The sequence below is a fragment of the Macadamia integrifolia genome, chromosome 5 (assembly GCF_013358625.1).
Source record: "Macadamia integrifolia cultivar HAES 741 chromosome 5, SCU_Mint_v3, whole genome shotgun sequence".
NCBI lineage: Eukaryota > Viridiplantae > Streptophyta > Magnoliopsida > Proteales > Proteaceae > Macadamia > Macadamia integrifolia.
This window is the reverse complement of record NC_056561.1, coordinates 15,430,572-15,447,425: the sequence shown is the minus strand read 5'-3', so window position 1 is coordinate 15,447,425 and position 16,854 is coordinate 15,430,572. Positions and strand designations below refer to the sequence as shown.

Sequence of the window (16,854 nt, the reverse complement as noted above, 5' to 3'; positions counted from 1 at the left end):
AGGGGCAAGTCCAAAGGGAGTTATGGGTAAGCAGAGAAGAGTATACCCAGTCCACCCAGATGCTTCAATGCTTGGAGGCAATCTTCCAGATAAGCTTGAGAATGCCCACAGCATTGACCTCATTGATCCTTTGATACCGAGACCTCCTTCAGATTTGGGCCAGTAGACCTTTGCTCAAGGCAAAGGATGGAGAAACCTGGAGGAGTCGGAACCTTTCTAGAGAAAGGAACAAAAGAGACTTTCAATGGTTTTGACAGTGGAGGCAGGAAGGATAAAGATCCCAGACCAGAAGATATGGAGAGATTGGAGGACAGATCTGATAAGGACAAGCCGACCAGCATAGGAGAGGAGCTTGCCTTTCCAGAGCTGGAGCCTCTTCTAGATCAGATCAAGCATAGGGGAGCAATGGGAAGAGAGCCTAGAGGAAATGAGGGGAAGGCCCAGGTATTTCATTGGCAAGTAACCCAAGGAAAAGCCTATGATGTGAAGGAGAAGGGATTGAGTATCGGAAGAGACACCAGAAAGGAAGAGATTAGATTTAAGGAGGTTGATAGAGAGCCCAGAAAGGGATTCAAAGGATTGAAGGGCAAACATAATGGAAGAGATGGAGAGGGAATCAGCTTTAGAGAAGACCATGATGTCATCTTCAAAAGCGAGGTGAGTGAGGGAAAGAGGCTTACACCTGGGAATAGGGGAAATGAGATGAAGATTAAAGGCCGACTGAATGGAGCGGGATAGCACCTCGAGAGATAGAGAGAAAAGAAAGGGGGAGAGAGGGCAGCCTTGGCAGATACCCCGCCCAGAAGGGAAGTATCCGGCAGGGCTACCATTGACTAAAACTGAGAACCAGGAGTGAATATGCAGCAGAAAATCCAGTGGACAAAGGAAGTGGGAGAAGGACATTTGGAGCAAGACTTTAGAGATAATCCCAACTGATAGAGTCAAAACTCTGTCAATTATTTCACAGTGAACATCTTCAACGTATTAAATCGAACTTCAGAAGATTAATACATATAAGGTGCTAGGTCTATGTGCATGAGTTCCTACATCAGGCCTAAACTTTTTGACACCCCCTACAACAAACAAAAAATGTACTAATCCCTTTATCCTGGTCCCATGATGCCGCACACTCGGATTTGGTTAAACCAGTAACACCGAACTGACCAATAACCATGGCAGTAAGTTCCATCAGTTTAAAGTTACAAAATATCATCACCCACCCCGCCCCCCTCCCAAGAAAAAAAATGAAGTAAATATCACTAATTGAATATCCCTTCAGACCACAAAAGCATGGTCTATGATTCTATGGCATCAGCACTGACAAAAACCCGATTTGGTGTTACTTTGTTTCTTTCTTTTCTTTTTTTAGTTACCAAAAAAAAAAGTTTCTTTTTTTTTAAAAAAAAGTTTCTTGTTTTTTCTTTCCTCTTTTTTTCTTTTTCCTTTCTTTTTTTTCCTTTATATTTCCTTTAATGCATATCCATGTAGCCGACCCCATTTAGTTGGGAAAAGGCTAAGTTGTTGTTTTCATTGTTGTCAACTTGTCATCCCTCCTGAACAACACATAAATGGGAAAATGGTTTCTATCCAGGAGTGTGGCGCAATGAGAGTGCGTGTAGGCATCAACCAGGAGGAGTGTGGTGGTCATTTTGCACCCCCTGTGTCTGCGCAAAGGGACGCACTTCCAGATAGAATGCATTCCCATAATAAATATCCAATTGAGTATAAATAAATCATCAACCTATTTTAGTATGTGGGCTTATTGTTTAGGGTGAAATAATCCTAATTTGGAATGTATATTAGTATTGCATTGTAAGCCACCTTCTTTTCACCTTATATTTCTTGTTTCATTTTCTCCTAGTGTTATGCTGAAAGCCATATTATTTGCACAAGGAGAAAATTTTCCACTCTAAATTTTGTTCAATCAAAACCACAAAACTTGCCAAGCAAGCATGCTAATTACACTAATGTTTATACTAGAAAGGCTAAGAGATAAACATGATACCTTCTCCGTATAGTATTCAAAAGCCTTCTTCTTCTGCCCTGCTTCATATATGTTGCACTGGGAGTATATCTGGCACAAAAATAAATAAATAAATAAATAATAGAAAAGTCTGCAACGAGTGAAATGCCTTTACACAAGTATCTACATAGATAAGGTTTGTGAAAATCCAACTAGACATCCTCTCAAGATAGCCAGTAAATTTTGATGGTGATTTCCCACATAATTTTCATTATATGAATCTTGATTGATATGATTTGGTATTTATGTCGATCTCTATACCAAATTATATCTATATTATAATAATAGATTTAATATTCCAAATTTTTGTGACAAATAGAATATAAACAATAGAATCTCCTATACAATTTCGAACAGAGCTACTTGGAGACTTGGAGGGCTATGATCTGGGTTGCTGATTCGTGAGTGGGATGTCCAAAAGTTTTTTTTTTTTGGCCCTTGGGTCCATGTAGCCGACCCCATTCAGTTGGGATAAGGCTAAGTTGGGTTGTTGAATCTCCTATACAATTTCAGCCAAGAAAAAAAAATACAAGAAGACTCAAAAGAATAGAAAGCACAAGAGGAGAAATGGTAACTGCAATGAGATCCTTCTTCTGTGCAATTCTCATCCTCAATCTCCTTGGGGAGGGTTAGTTTTCTTTATTTTGATCAATTTTTTAAGTTTGAAGTTATTATTTTGAATTACTTTATTTATTAATTTCTTTTTTTTTTTCTGATTGTTTGTTTTTGGTTATTAATATGAAAACTACAGGTTGTGCCAATGTACCTTGAAAAGCATAACAGTTTCAAGTGAAAACGGGGAAGGTGGTGGGAGGGAAAGACGAGTACAAGGTGACAGTAAGTAACACCTGCACATGTACACAAACCAGTGTGACACTGAACTGTCCAGGATTTGCTCTGCAGAAAGCATCGACCCTTCAGTCTTAACAGTGAATGGGAATACATGCACACTCACACAGCCCTTGTTTGATTCCAAACCAGTCAGTTTCAATTATGCATGGGAACAATATTGGAAAATGAGTATGGAAAAGTGAGAGGTTAGTGCACCAATAATGGCGTAACTAGAATGTAGTCCCCAACCTCCCTTTCATATTGGATAAATTTTTGTATGATAGGCAGTAACTTGTAATTGTGTAATTGTAGGCCAACAATTGAACACAAATAGCACTTCACTCCTAAAAGCAGGAATAAACTTATAGACATAGGAAGGGTCCAAGATGTTTAGCCTACACCTGCTAGGAAGGGTCAGTGTAGTGGACAATCACATATACCGCTAACCATTGGCCACCTACTTACTAGTCACCATGAAAGACAGCATTCAAATCTTAAATTTTCTTTAAATTGTAAAGGGACAAGAAATGGGGCTCCGTTTTGACCGCATGGGGAATGTCAAATGTATTGATGTGGTAGATATGGAGAGGATAAGATTTCCAACATATAGACACTTTAGGCCTATCTCACAACTCACATGACTTGTGCACAAAAAACCTGCCCACCAGGAGAATAAGTCTAGCAAACCATCCCGCAGAACTCAGATGCATTTTTAATCAATTGAGTTGCAGGTGTCAAAGTCATCAGTACCTGTGATTCTACACTGGCACAAACAGCATATATGCCCCAACCTCTGGTGTAATTGTTGTAAAGATGAACCTTGCCAAATCTAACACGAGGATGACGCTGTCGGGTCCCATCAAAAAAGCAATGGTGAATGGTAACTCGTATGCATCTGTCTCCAGTGTGACTGGGGTCTGCACCAATGAGCATAGTCTTGTCATGCCGCGAAAAATGACATCTGCTTGCACAAAGTAAAGAGTCAGATTAGAAACCTTTACTCAACCCGAAAAAATTCTGAATTTGTAATGTGGACAGGTGAGATCCTCACCTTGAAACAGTTATATCTGTACTTTCACGAGTGATATCAATCAGTCCATCGTCATAATCCTGCAAGCTGCAACGATCTATCCATATGTGCCTCGACTTAGGTTTTATTTGAATGCCATCAACATCATGTCCCCTACCACCTTCAAACTCCAGATTGCATATAATTATATGTTCACATTCCTTCAGCCTTAAGCCTTTGCCAGTGAGTTTTATCCTTTGGCCCCGGCCATCAATTGTCTTGTATGAAGATACACTCAAGTAAGATGAGAGCTCAATGGTGCCTGAAACTTCAAAAACAATCCAAAGTGGTCCTTTTCGACGACATCCATCACGAAGTGATCCAGGACCATCATCTGCATTAATAACAGAGAAGGGGGGAAAGTGAGAACTTTTAGTACAATAAGCATTATTCTACTGCAAGCTATGAAAATCTACACAAAGCAACCATAGCATCCACCACAAATCAAAATAACAGGAAACAACCACAAAAAAAAAGGAGGCAAGTAATGTGATACAAAACTAAGATGTCCCAGTGGGATTTGATAATAACAATTTCAAAACCAAATTTATATCTAGGCAACCCTGTTAATTGCAAACTGTACAGTTCCAAAGGTTATACTGGAACCAAATTTCTTCAAAACCTTGAAAACCTAACAGAAACCATAAGATTTAAAAAAATAATAATAATAAATAAAATAAAATAAAGGTAAAGAGATGTTGATAACAATGTCGATATGAATCTCTTTATGCTCCTATGATCTACCATTCTCCTTTCAGTCCACCTGTTGCACTAAACCCCTAATGGGTTCTCATGAGCTTGGAGGCCAATGATGGTATGCCTCGATCCCATCATCTATATTTTGGATACAAATGCACATGAAGCAGGTAGATGATATATGAAAACTAAGAAAACCTAACAGTTACACTGGATCCACATTTCCTCAAAAGTGAAAACCAAAAAATAAAAAAACTAATAGAAACCATAATGACAAGAACAAAAATGAGGAAACTGTGACAACCATGACAAGATGAATATCTTTATGCCCCCTATGATCTACCATTTTCATTTGAATCCACCAGGATCACTAAACCCTAATGGAGACCAATGACGGTATGCCTCAATTTTAATCTCTATATTTTGCATATAAATGCACATGAAGAAGATAGACGATGCTTCCACAGAAATTTCATCATATTAGCGCAAGTTCTGTCAGCACTTCCATATAGAATCGCTAATTGTAGTGGCGAAACGGTTAAATTAGCCAATCCAAAGACCCTTGTATATACAACCTCTATAGACAAACAATACAGAGCAAACCAGCATAGCTCAGACATCCAAATTCAAAGAGAAAAGAAACTGCAAACGGCAATGAGGGGGCATATGAGGCACAGCAGACCTAAACAGACCCCAGTGGTAACTTATATAAGAATAAATTCGAAAGAAAAGAGATCCAACTCTGAAAGGAACTCTAAGGAGACGCCAAAAGAACGGGAGAAAGAGAAGGAAGAGAACCTGCTAAAGTGGTGACGTGATAGAGTGGTCCATCAAGGCCACCGACGGAGAAACGGCCGAAACCCTCCGCCCGCCCGGCCAATGCCCTCAAGCTGCAATCGACGACGGCGTAGGGAAGAGAAGCCATTGAAGTTAACGTTGAACTCTGGCTGTGAGGCGGAGGTGGAGGCTGAGCTGTAGGCAAGTCACCATAATTAAAAGAGCCGTTGCTGGGGCCGTTTTCCCGAAATTTGCTGTTGTAGCTGTCGATCCCAGAACGGCCATGTCTGTTACCCATGAACCTCAACCTCTTATTGACTCTCTATTACAGTCTATCTTCATTAATTATCAAATTAATGATAAAAATTTAAGAACGGAGTTCAGAAACGATCCCGCATCACGCGTCGGCATTTGGCACTGCACTTCGTTACTATCGCCTTACCATCGCTTTGCTTTATTTCCCATTCCCATAATGGCTTTGTTTGGTGGTAAAGCGAATGCAAATTTTTTGAGGTAAAGTGGATTTTTTTTTTCAGAAAAAATAAATTTAGATGTTTAATTGTAAGAAAAATATATTTTACATATGAAAAAAATTTCACTTAATCATTAAAATTTATCTTTTTATTTCCTCACCAAAATAGGGAGAAAAAAAAAACCCTATTCCCACGATCTCTCTCTCTCACCAACTTTTGGAATTGGCCTTTCAGTCGTTATCACTTGTGAAGTTGTGATCTATTAATGTTTTCTTTGTGATCATCTTTTGTATTATTTTAAATATCTATTTATGCTACATTCATTTGATATATATATAATGAAATGGTTTATTTTGGTTAGTGATAGAACATAGTATCTGATGACATTTGGTTTGATTTTGATACGGACCTTGAATGACTTGATTCACTTAACCAATATAAATTTTGAGGAGCTGGGTGGGTTCTAGATTGAAAAGTACTCCCCCCCCCCCCATCATCTCTTTTGAGGAGTTTGGTTGGATTATTAGTTTTTTAAAATTTTACATCAATTTTACATCCAACCAAACAATTATGGTAAATTAATTTCACTTCATTTCTGTTGCAACCGAACGACTCAAAAGGGAAAAAAAATTCGCTTCACTTCCCTTCACTTCACTTCACTTCACTTCCCTTCACTTCACTTCACTTCACTTCCCTTCCGTTCCCTTCCCATTACCCTTGCAACCAAACGCAACCAATGGGAAAATAGGGTCCTCGGAGAAGGGGAAGATGATGGGAAAGGTGGGGCTTATGTTAGTCGAGCCCAGTTCACTTATAGCTTAAATTACCCAAATTCGCTTGGAGGCCCTGAAGGGAATCCACAGGCGATGATGGGCTAGGGGGTGCTTACATCGGTGGTGTTGGTGTATGATGTCTTGTATTCCGTTGCAGTTTAATCCAGGGAGTACTGGTGCAGCACCTAGACAGGCAGGACGGCAGTCCCGCTAGCCGGTTAGCGGGCCGTGGGGGTTGCAAGGGGGGCAGGAGGCCCCCCTGCATAGCAGAGGGTGTAGGGGGTGTAGCCCCCCGCTCAAATTTTTTATTTGAGGGTAATTGTGTACTTTCCGGATTAGGGTTTTTTCGCTATATATTTGTAGCGAGGGTTTCTTTCTCTGTAATGCAAGTAATACTGAGAGGTGTAATGCAAGTAATACTGAGAGGTGTGAGGACGAGCACTGTAACCCTATTCTCCATTGATAGTGAAGCAGGATCTCATCTCACCGGGGACGTAGGCAACCTTACCGAACCTCGTAAAATCTGTGTGCATTGTTTGTTTTGTTTTTCCATTATCTTCTGCATCGTTTTAGGGTTGCGTTTCTACAGGTGGAGCCCAGCTCACTTAATAGTTATGTTTATAACGCAAAAGAATTAAAAAAGGAATGAGTTATTAATGGGTTAAATCTATATTTTACGAGGGAAAAAAGTGAGAAAAAAAGGAATGAGTTATTTTAATGTGCCCTCACACTGGGTTGTAAGTATTGGTATTGTATCGGTGATATAGTATTGATAGATTGATATCGATACTTGACCAATCTATATCAAGTATTAGTATCAAAACAGGGGTACAATCATAAAATCAAGCCTATTTTTATGAAAAGTAAGGATAAAAATGACAAGGTCAATCCAAGATCAATATCGAATCTATTGATATTGATCTAATACTTGAGAACTAAATCACTGGTGCACTCTTCCTTTCAGGAAACCCTCTCATTTTTAACCCTTTTATACAACAATTTTTTTTCCCCACACATTTCAAATATATATTTGAAAAATATGCAATCTAAAGAATTTTATTCTTGGGGATGTTACGTTTTCTAAATACACATTGTCAACAATTTCAACACAAAATAGATTATCTTTCACAAAATTGCACAAGATTTCATTGGGGGAAAATACACATAGATGATTAAACACTGAAGTTTCCCTCTCACATAAAATTTTTAGTTTTTTTGTTTTTTCTTAATGGAAAAAAAACAGTAAAACAGTGTGGCCCTTGTGTCAAGACACATGGGAGGACGAAATGATCGTTTTGCCCCCCATGAAGGATAGAAATTCCACCACTCTTGATGCTTTTATGTATGCTCCTACTATGCCCTACATTGGTGTTGAAGCTAAGCTATCTTTTAGGAAACCCTCTCCCTTTTTTAATATAGGAGTAAACATTAGTGTACATGATGTGTGCATATTCCTCCCCACAACAATAGTGTGGGGAAATATCCATAGTAAAAGGGAAAATGTATTATATTCAAAAGCATGACCTACGAGTCTATGACAATGATCTTTTGTGTTTCATCTCTCTCTTCCTCATATGAAATATTATCTCTACACCTTTCTGGGGAACATAGGCTATGCTCCCAGTTTAGCTTTTTTTTTTTTTTTTTTCTAGTAGAACATTCCCTTAATACAATTAGGGGAAGAGGAACACTACCCATCCATTCTCTATGTTCCCCATGCCCAGACACAAAGCACACAACCCTTGGTTTTCAGGGGGGGGAAGGGATGACTTTTCATAGCCCTTGAAACCATGGGCATGGGGAATGCAAACGAAAGAACATTCTTTCTCCTTATAATTAAAGGCACGAGATCTTTGCCTAGTCACATACTTGTACCATCACGAGGGTCAATGAAAGTACATGTTGGAGCATTGACATGGATGGGATTCTTGATTTCATGAGGCGGGGCGATATTTTATGGGCTCCAATGTCTCGGCACATGAACCACGCAATCAGGTAGTCTACTTCTTTACCTATAACTAGGGGAAAAGATAACCATTGGGATGGGTACACTAGTACTTTCTTGTCTAGGACTCTAGGTACACTAGTAATTTGTTGTCTATCTCCTTGTTGCCATCCAATGTACGATATTATTTGATCGCACCTTTTTGGTATGGTCTTTCTTCAATGCGGATTTATTTATTTTATTTTATTCCCTTTTTATAAACTATACTAAGATTGGTTATGGGAAATGGCTTACCGTCCGGAGTCCCCAGCCAAACGTATTTAGAGGTACAAACAAAATCTAGTACTTGGGCTAACCTTTTTTTATGGTAAGAATACTTGGGTTGACCAACTTGAATGGTTGAATGGGGAACTAGTTGAATGGGGAACTGAGAAAATAGCTTTATCTTCCGGACTTCCCAACACGTATCCAGATTCCAGAGGTCCAAATAAAATGGTACTTGGCCCAACCACTTGAATAGGGAACTAAGAACGACTTTGCCGACTTTTTAAACCCTTCCTGTTTGCTAATGCACACTTTAACAGAGACACCTCAGCAAGAGATATTCAGATTTCCAAAAATATGGCCTACAATTGTGACTTGTGTGTTTTGTGGTGCTCCTTATGTGCTGGCTATCTATGGAGGGTATGGTTTTGTTCCTTCGCTGCTAAGGATTGTAGGTCCAGGCTTATACCAGATAAAACCAAAAGGAGGGGCATTTCATATACACTTGGAGTGTATCGGTGGTTCCTTCCTTGCGAAGTAAACACGGAAGAACTTAGAGAAGAGAGACTGAGCGTGTTTGAATTTGGCTTTTCCTTTTAAAATTTTTCTTGTAGTCACAGAAAAGGTCGTAGGATTACGTCTCATGTGTCCCCATAGTAATGGCGTTTATGGCTATGGTTACCTCTTACTCTTCTTCTTGGCCGCCTTACTAGTCATCAAATCCAAAAATCCAAAACGACAGGTCCCAAATAGCCGTCTTGGCAGCGCTAATGGTGGGATATCACATCCAAATTCCTACACACATCATATCCGACTCTGATCAATTCAAAAAGAAGAAGAAGAAGCCCGCAAAAGTCATATCCATCGTTACGAGTTACGACTTGAGGTTGAGGGGCCATCAATGGAGACAAAAATGCCGTTTGAGATAATTTTAAGTTTTATTGATTCCTATAGTCCATAGAAGAAGAATGACACTATGAGCCATTCGTTTATAAGTTCACTTTCGGCAAGGGAGCACCCCAGAGCACCCCACCCCAAAAAGACGCCATAGACACCAATTCATAAATACGAGGTTTTGAGCGAGCTTTCTGTTCGGTGGTCAATGCTAGTCAGTACTCAGCAACTGATCAATACTACGTACACTACAGAAGAGTTGATTGAGGAGAATGGAAGTGTAGAGATTGGAGTCTGGCCGGAAATGAAGAAGGGTCATTACTCCTCTGCCAAAAGAAGACGCCCATGGACTCCTGAAGAAGATCTGCTGCTCAGGAAATGCGTCGAGAAGCATGGCCAATGCAACTGGCATCTTGTTCCTTCCATGGCAGGCATGTCTTTTAACTTCCTTCTCTCATCTTTTTTTGCTTACTCTACTTAATGCTTCCCTCGGCTTTGATGTCGGTTGAGGTGGTGGGGGATGGGGGATGGGGGGGTGGTTGGTTGGTCAAGGTGGCTCTTTTTTGTGGGCCTTGAAGCTCGAGGGACTTCAGGCCATGACTGGTGCGAGTTGGAGAGAATTGGGGAGTAGTAGCATTCCCAGAGCAGAAAGGGCAGATGAGGGTACCGCCGTGTTGGTTTATGCAGCACTAAAAATGTGGCATGTTATCAAATCATCATCTAATCAATAGTACTTTTTTGTTTATATCTTTTACCCACGATAAAATGATTTCTCTATCCTTTAAATCGAACCAATGGGGCCTTTGGTGAATGGATCAGATTTATGTATGAGAATATGGTCCAATGGTCCGTGAATTTATAATTTATTAAATGAAGAGATAGAAAATTGATTCTAAATCGATGAATCAAGGTCGTTCTCATATGTTCTTGTGTGTGAACCTGATGTGCTCTCAGACCCTTTGTGGTTTTCTCCAGCCCATCTAGGCTTTATTATTGGGTAGGAAATGTAGAAACAGTTTCTTCATATGGGACCTATTTTTCTTGACCTTAGAGTAGAAAGAATCTCTTCATCCATAGCATTGACCATTTGATTAAATCAAAGAAAAAGTATCTAGATCTTTGATTCTTCCAAAATAGGGGAGGAAAGTTAATGTTGACATATTCTTCCTAGGATCTAATTATAGTGTCAAGTCTTCTTCACCTGTGGAGAAGAAAAACTAAATCCGTTTTATTATGGTCATGTGTTTGACTATTGCCGGAGCCCTTTTTTTTTTTCAGCCACATAACTTTTCATCCACTACCTTTATTGTAATTGACTACAACTTTTAGGCAAGATTGGTTAATTTTCCAAATCTATTCAATGTTGACGAAGGAAAACTTTCTTCATAAACCGTAACAACAAGATGAAAATTTTCATCCATGCAATTTCAAAGTAACAAAAATCAAATGGTTAGGTGTCATGAGAAAAACAATTCTTTTTCTTTTTAGAAAGAAGTTTTTTTTTATACCGTGAGTCTAGGAAAAATACTCTCATTTAGGATCACAAATGTCGAGATAGAATCCATTGCTCGTACGATCATCTGGTTGTATGAGTCAATGACCAACACCTGTCCCACTTCCTGCCATTACAAGGATAAAAATGGATAATATCTAAGAACAAAAAAGACAGATGGTGATCGCTAACTCGTCCGACCAAGTGATCGTACGAGCAGTGGATCCGTTCTCATAAACGTGCTGCCCTCTATACTACGAATTTGATAATACCTTATGATAGTTCCTCGCGTTCTCTGCAAACCTTCCATAGATTGAAGGAATACTGCCTCAAATTTTTTTCCTCTATTGGAAACTATACTAGTATTGACATAAAACAAAAAGGGAATTATACCCAAATTTTATTTTTCACAGGGATAAAGAGGTGCCGTAAGAGTTGTAGACTGAGATGGTTGAACTATTTGTGTCCCAACATCAAGCGAGGGGAATTTACTGACGACGAAGACGACCTCATCTTCAGGCTTCATAAGCTCTTAGGCAACAGGTATGCTGTTCTCTCCATATCCTTTATTGTTCTGATCAGGAAAGCCCAATAAAACATTTTTTCCTCCAAATTGTATGACCTGGTATAGAATCCATCAAGATGGTCCTCCTCGGAACCACATAGGACGTACACTTTTGCATTGTTGTGTCACATTTTGGATGGGATTCAAATTTTGGATTCTAGGTCAGAATCTAGTGGTTGGAGAAACATTTCTGGACGACCTTGATTCTAGAATCTAGCTTGAAATTTATGATTATTCTTTCCATTGTGTATTTGGATTCTAAAATCTTCTCCAAATCCCATAATTGTGAATCCGGAATCCATTCATATATAACCTTAGTTCCATTTTATCCTTAGTTCCATTTTTTGTGTCTAAAAACATCTTTGGCATGTCTTCTCGGAATAGATTTTGAATGTAGAACGCATTTTGAAATCTGATTCTCTTATGTTTCCTTCATTCAAAATGTGATATAAACCCAAAATATATTCTAAGAATACATACCAAACACCTAAAAATTAAATAAATACAAAACATAATAGCTTAAATATGTTGTACTTTTTATTTTTAGTCAAATCTTATCAAGGGCCCATAAGGCCATTAGAGGTTGGTGTCCCAACTCAAGAAAGAGCGGCCAGAGGGTGGGGGTGTTCTAGATGGGTACACCATTAATGGGGGGAGGTGGAAGATAATAGTCAAGATACTTGAACTCGAGACCTTCTAGTGAGTATGGGCTTTACCCACCTCAAGTGATGTTTTTACTTGTGCAGATGGTCGTTGATTGCGGGAAGACTGCCAGGTAGGACGGCTAACGATGTGAAGAACCACTGGAACTGCCACTTGAAGAAGAAAATTGTCATCTCTGATGTATCTAAAAAGGAAATCCATGAGAGGGTCCAAGTTATAAAGCCACAGCCTCGGCTTCCGCCCAAGGATATACAGACTTGTGTAAACAAACAGTACTATGGCGAGAATGAAGTGGGCATGTTGATGACCCCTCCAAGGGCTACGGACAATAAGCCTGTGAGGTGTTGGGATAGCTTGCTTAGTAATGAAGAGGAAGACAATATAGTAGTCATCCCTGGAGACATAGACGAGGTGGTGAAGCAGCAACCCCTTGTAGGCAATAATAGCTCTTTGTTTGATAGTATTGAGCTCGGTTCATCTGCTGAGGGTAGTGCCTTTATGGCCGAAGGCTGTGATTGGGATGTCCTCACCACTCATGTGGACTTGTATCACAGTGATTGGTTCGATACCTTATAGCCCAATCAAAAAGGAACCTGTCTTCCCTTACGAATATGTGATGATATCTGTCGAGAATTTGAATCCAACGCCTGTCTTTTTTGCTTCTATATATATATAAGCATATTTTGGTATGTTTCCTTGGGATTAGAATGTATTTTAAGGAAAAGAGGTGTACAATAGAAGTATAAAACGTATAATAAAATTCTACGTAAAAAAAAAGAATGTATTGTATGGTTAAAATGTTTTTGTATCTTAATTTTTACTGTGTATAAAATTATAAAATTAGATACTTCTCTTTTATACATATTCTCTGTCTGGGCATTAATGCTAGAAGGTTTTCTGAGTAGAGGAAGTTGCACTGTAGAGAAAGTTTTACCAGAACTTTAAATTTCCTTTGAAGATGACTGGAATTATCCCATTTACGTATATTTATTAATCAGATAAACATAAATTTAAACTATGCTAAAGAAAACCTTAATCACTGTCAGTGAAGGAGTTCCCATTTCCCAACTCATCAATAACCAAAATTAACCAAATGCTACTTTACTCATTCCCATTCCCATTCCCATTCCCATCAAGCCCAGAGAAAAAGGCAAATTAAAAGCCTCCGCCCTTCCCGGTCCCCCACATTATTTGTTGTACCAGATTCGTCCGCTAAATAGTGCAATAGATGAGCATCATAAATGCTTTCCATCACAAGTCGTGATACCTCTTTTGCTTTATTCCTTCTGGTCTTCTCCTGTCTTAATCTTTATTTGCCCTTCTACTGCCACCAATAAATAGTGATTTCTTGGGATCGAAAAAAATTTAGCTGGCCGCTGGGTTTAGTGAAGTTACATAGTCCAATAAATGAAATCTTAAAAGATAATTTAAAATAGAAATAAAAAATCTACTGTCACCAATAAATAGTGATTTCTTCGGATCGAAAAAAATTTAGCTGGCCTCGGGGTTGTAGTGAAGTGACATAGTCAAAGAATTGAAATCTTAAGAGGATAATTTAAAAAAGAAATAAAAAACTTAGAAGAGTATATATATATATATATAAACTTAAGCGAAGGGAATGATTTCGTTTATTTGACTGTTACAATTACTTGACTACAACCCGGGTAATAATTTTAATTTTTTTTCTCTCAGGATCACTGTCAGCCCTTCTTTTTCTCGACAGAATGTCACAATTTTGACATGTCACAAATAAGTTTGCTTTAAATGTGCATCGAGGCTTGGGTTGTAAAATTTAGAAATAGATCGATTAAACTTGTCAGTTTGATAGAATTTGCAAAAACTAATCCTGACACCTATCAAGCCAAATAGATCTATCTATCTTGAACATGGTTTTAAAACTTGAATCGGATCAATTAGTATTGATTGGATTGAAATGGTATTTGTTTACTGATCTTGATTCTTGCCCTTTCAATATACACATGAATGGTTCAAAAGTAAAAATCATAATAATAATTGATTAAAACAAGAAAAAAAAAGGTCAATCTAACTGATATGGTCCAATCCAAGTCAACCCAATTTGATATCAAAATAGAATTGGTCTTCATCAATCCCATGACCATTTTGCAAGTTTTAGAACCTCGATCTTGGAACCTATTGGTTCCTAGTCAATTCCTAACCGATTGAACACTATTGAGGATGTGATCATATCGGGTTTGAATGAGAATCATTTAACTTTTATTGAAAATAGTGAAGAACACTAAACACCATGTGTGAGTGACCCAAGATGTGTCTAGTGGAGTCGAACTTAAGACATCCGAGTTTACGGTTTATACCAAGTTCGTTGCTCACCAATTGTGCTACCCCTTGGATTAACATTAGCTTAACTTAATGGTGGTGTTTCAACTTAAACATTCAAGCCTAAGGGAGGAGGTTGTGGAATTATATCTTTCACACTGGGGTGAGTGGGTGTGTTGTGTGTGGATTTGGTGGCCATTCTAGCTCCTGTAACATTGAAGATCAGGATAATTTTTTTTTTTTTTTTTTTTTTTTAAACTATAGAGAGTAAAGCAGAAATTAAGACGCCTGAGTAATGAGCTCACACGACAACCAATTTGGTAGTTGTTGAGAGAACAATTGGGCCGGTTTTATGGTTGGGAAGATCATCTTCGCATGCCCATCTCTCTTTCTGGTTCAACTAGGCCACTCGTCTCGGAATGATGCTTCTATAAATGTCAGGTTTGAAGCCATTGTTATTGCTCATACGGTATACAATTCAAAGTTCATCATCAATAAATCGATCTGATCTCTCACACTGTCTCTGTCAATATCAATCATGGAGCTCTTGATGTTGGTACCCTTTATGCTTGCCCTCTTGTATCCATTCATGTTCCTCCTCATCAAGCTGGTTCATCAATGGAGAGAACAGGGCACCTGCTACATACTCCACTACGAGTGTTTCAAGCCCTCTGGCGACAGAAAGGTGGACACTGAATTCTGCGGCAACATCATCCTGCGAAACAAGAACCTGGGCATCAACGAGTACAAGTTCCTCTTGCGAGCCATCGTCTCTTCCGGCATTGGCGAGGAGACATACGCACCCAGAAACGTCATTTCTGGCCGAGAAGAATCTCCCACACTACTCGATGGCATCTCCGAGATGGAAGAATTCTTCTACGACACACTCGACAAGCTTTTCCATCGCACCGGAGTTCCACCGTCGGAAATCGACATACTCGTCGTGAACGTGTCGTTGTTCTCGCCGGAGCCCTCCCTGGCGGCGAGGATAATCAACCGTTACAAGATGAGGGAAGACATCAAAGTCTTTAATATCTCCGGAATGGGTTGTAGTGCGAGCCTTATCTCCATCAACATCGTTCAAAACATCTTTAAGACTTACAAGAAAGCGTTCGCCGTCGTCGTCACGTCGGAGTCTATAAGCCCAAATTGGTATTCTGGCAACGACAAGTCAATGATCTTGGCCAATTGCCTATTCCGCTGCGGTGGGTGCTCTGTTCTACTGACAAACAACCAGAGTTTATGTCACCGGGCAATGTTCCGGCTCAGGTGCCTTGTCCGGACGCACCTGGGCGCCAGCGACGAAGCCCACGAGAGCGCGCTTCAGAAGGAAGACAATCAAGGGCGACCTGGGTTTCACCTGAGCAAGAACTTGCCCAAGGCTGCCACCCGAGCCTTCTTCAAGAACCTGAGAGAGCTAGCCCCCAAGGTTCTGCCTCTCAGGGAGCTGCTCAGGTACTTCATTGTGTCACAACTCCGGCGTGCCGGAACGTCATCGTCTGGCAATAAAGCCGTTCCGACTGTAAATTTCAAGACCGGGATTGACCATTTTTGTCTCCACACGGGAGGAAAGGCGGTGATCGATGGTGTCGGGAAGAGCCTGGGGCTGACAGAGTACGATTTGCAGCCGGCAAGGATGACCCTTCGCCGGTTCGGCAACACATCGGCGAGTAGCCTGTGGTATGTGTTGGGGTACATGGAGGCGAATAAGAGGTTGAAGAAAGGTAATAAGGTGTTGATGATCAGCTTCGGTTCAGGCTTCAAATGCAACAGTTGTGTGTGGGAGGTGATGAGGGATTTGGAGGATGGGAACGTGTGGGAAGATTGCATCGCTAACTATCCTCCCAAAGCTTCTGTTAATCCTTTCATGAACAAGTTCGGTTGGGTCATGGACGAGAAGCCTGAAACTGTCACCGTCCCTGTGGATTGAAGATTTTAGATTCACATTCTTAGGGCTTCCTCTTTCTTACGATTGGGATGCTCAAAATTGTTAATTAATGAAATAAGGCCCGTTTGATAACGTTTCAAGAAACACATTTCTACCGTTTTTACATCCAGCAATGGTAGAAACGGAATAAAAAACGTTCGATAAAA

General features: G+C 39.7%; 3 protein-coding genes across 3 annotated transcripts; 2 read left to right on the top strand and 1 right to left on the bottom strand.

Moving 5' to 3' along the window:
* Window positions 1–1,436: 1,436 nt before the first annotated feature.
* Window positions 1,437–5,861, bottom strand: LOC122078415 (probable pectate lyase 4). Its single transcript, XM_042644387.1, has 4 exons — window positions 5,418–5,861; window positions 3,906–4,257; window positions 3,605–3,815; window positions 1,437–2,074 (listed from the first exon to the last, which is right to left on the bottom strand). The coding sequence occupies exons 1-4, from the start codon at window positions 5,692–5,694 to the stop codon at window positions 1,925–1,927; spliced, it is 990 nt and encodes a 329-aa protein (XP_042500321.1). The 5' UTR covers window positions 5,695–5,861; the 3' UTR covers window positions 1,437–1,924.
* Window positions 5,862–9,486: 3,625 nt separating this feature from the next.
* On the top strand, window positions 9,487–13,128 carry LOC122080204 (transcription factor MYB1-like). The gene is made up of 3 exons (XM_042647119.1): window positions 9,487–10,176; window positions 11,651–11,780; window positions 12,549–13,128. Exons 1-3 carry the CDS (start codon window positions 9,954–9,956, stop codon window positions 13,039–13,041), a joined length of 846 nt encoding a protein of 281 aa, XP_042503053.1. The 5' UTR covers window positions 9,487–9,953; the 3' UTR covers window positions 13,042–13,128.
* A 2,038-nt stretch (window positions 13,129–15,166) lies between these two features.
* On the top strand, window positions 15,167–16,854 carry LOC122079382 (3-ketoacyl-CoA synthase 12-like). The gene has a single exon (XM_042645798.1). It carries the CDS (start codon window positions 15,299–15,301, stop codon window positions 16,688–16,690), a length of 1,392 nt encoding a protein of 463 aa, XP_042501732.1. The 5' UTR covers window positions 15,167–15,298; the 3' UTR covers window positions 16,691–16,854.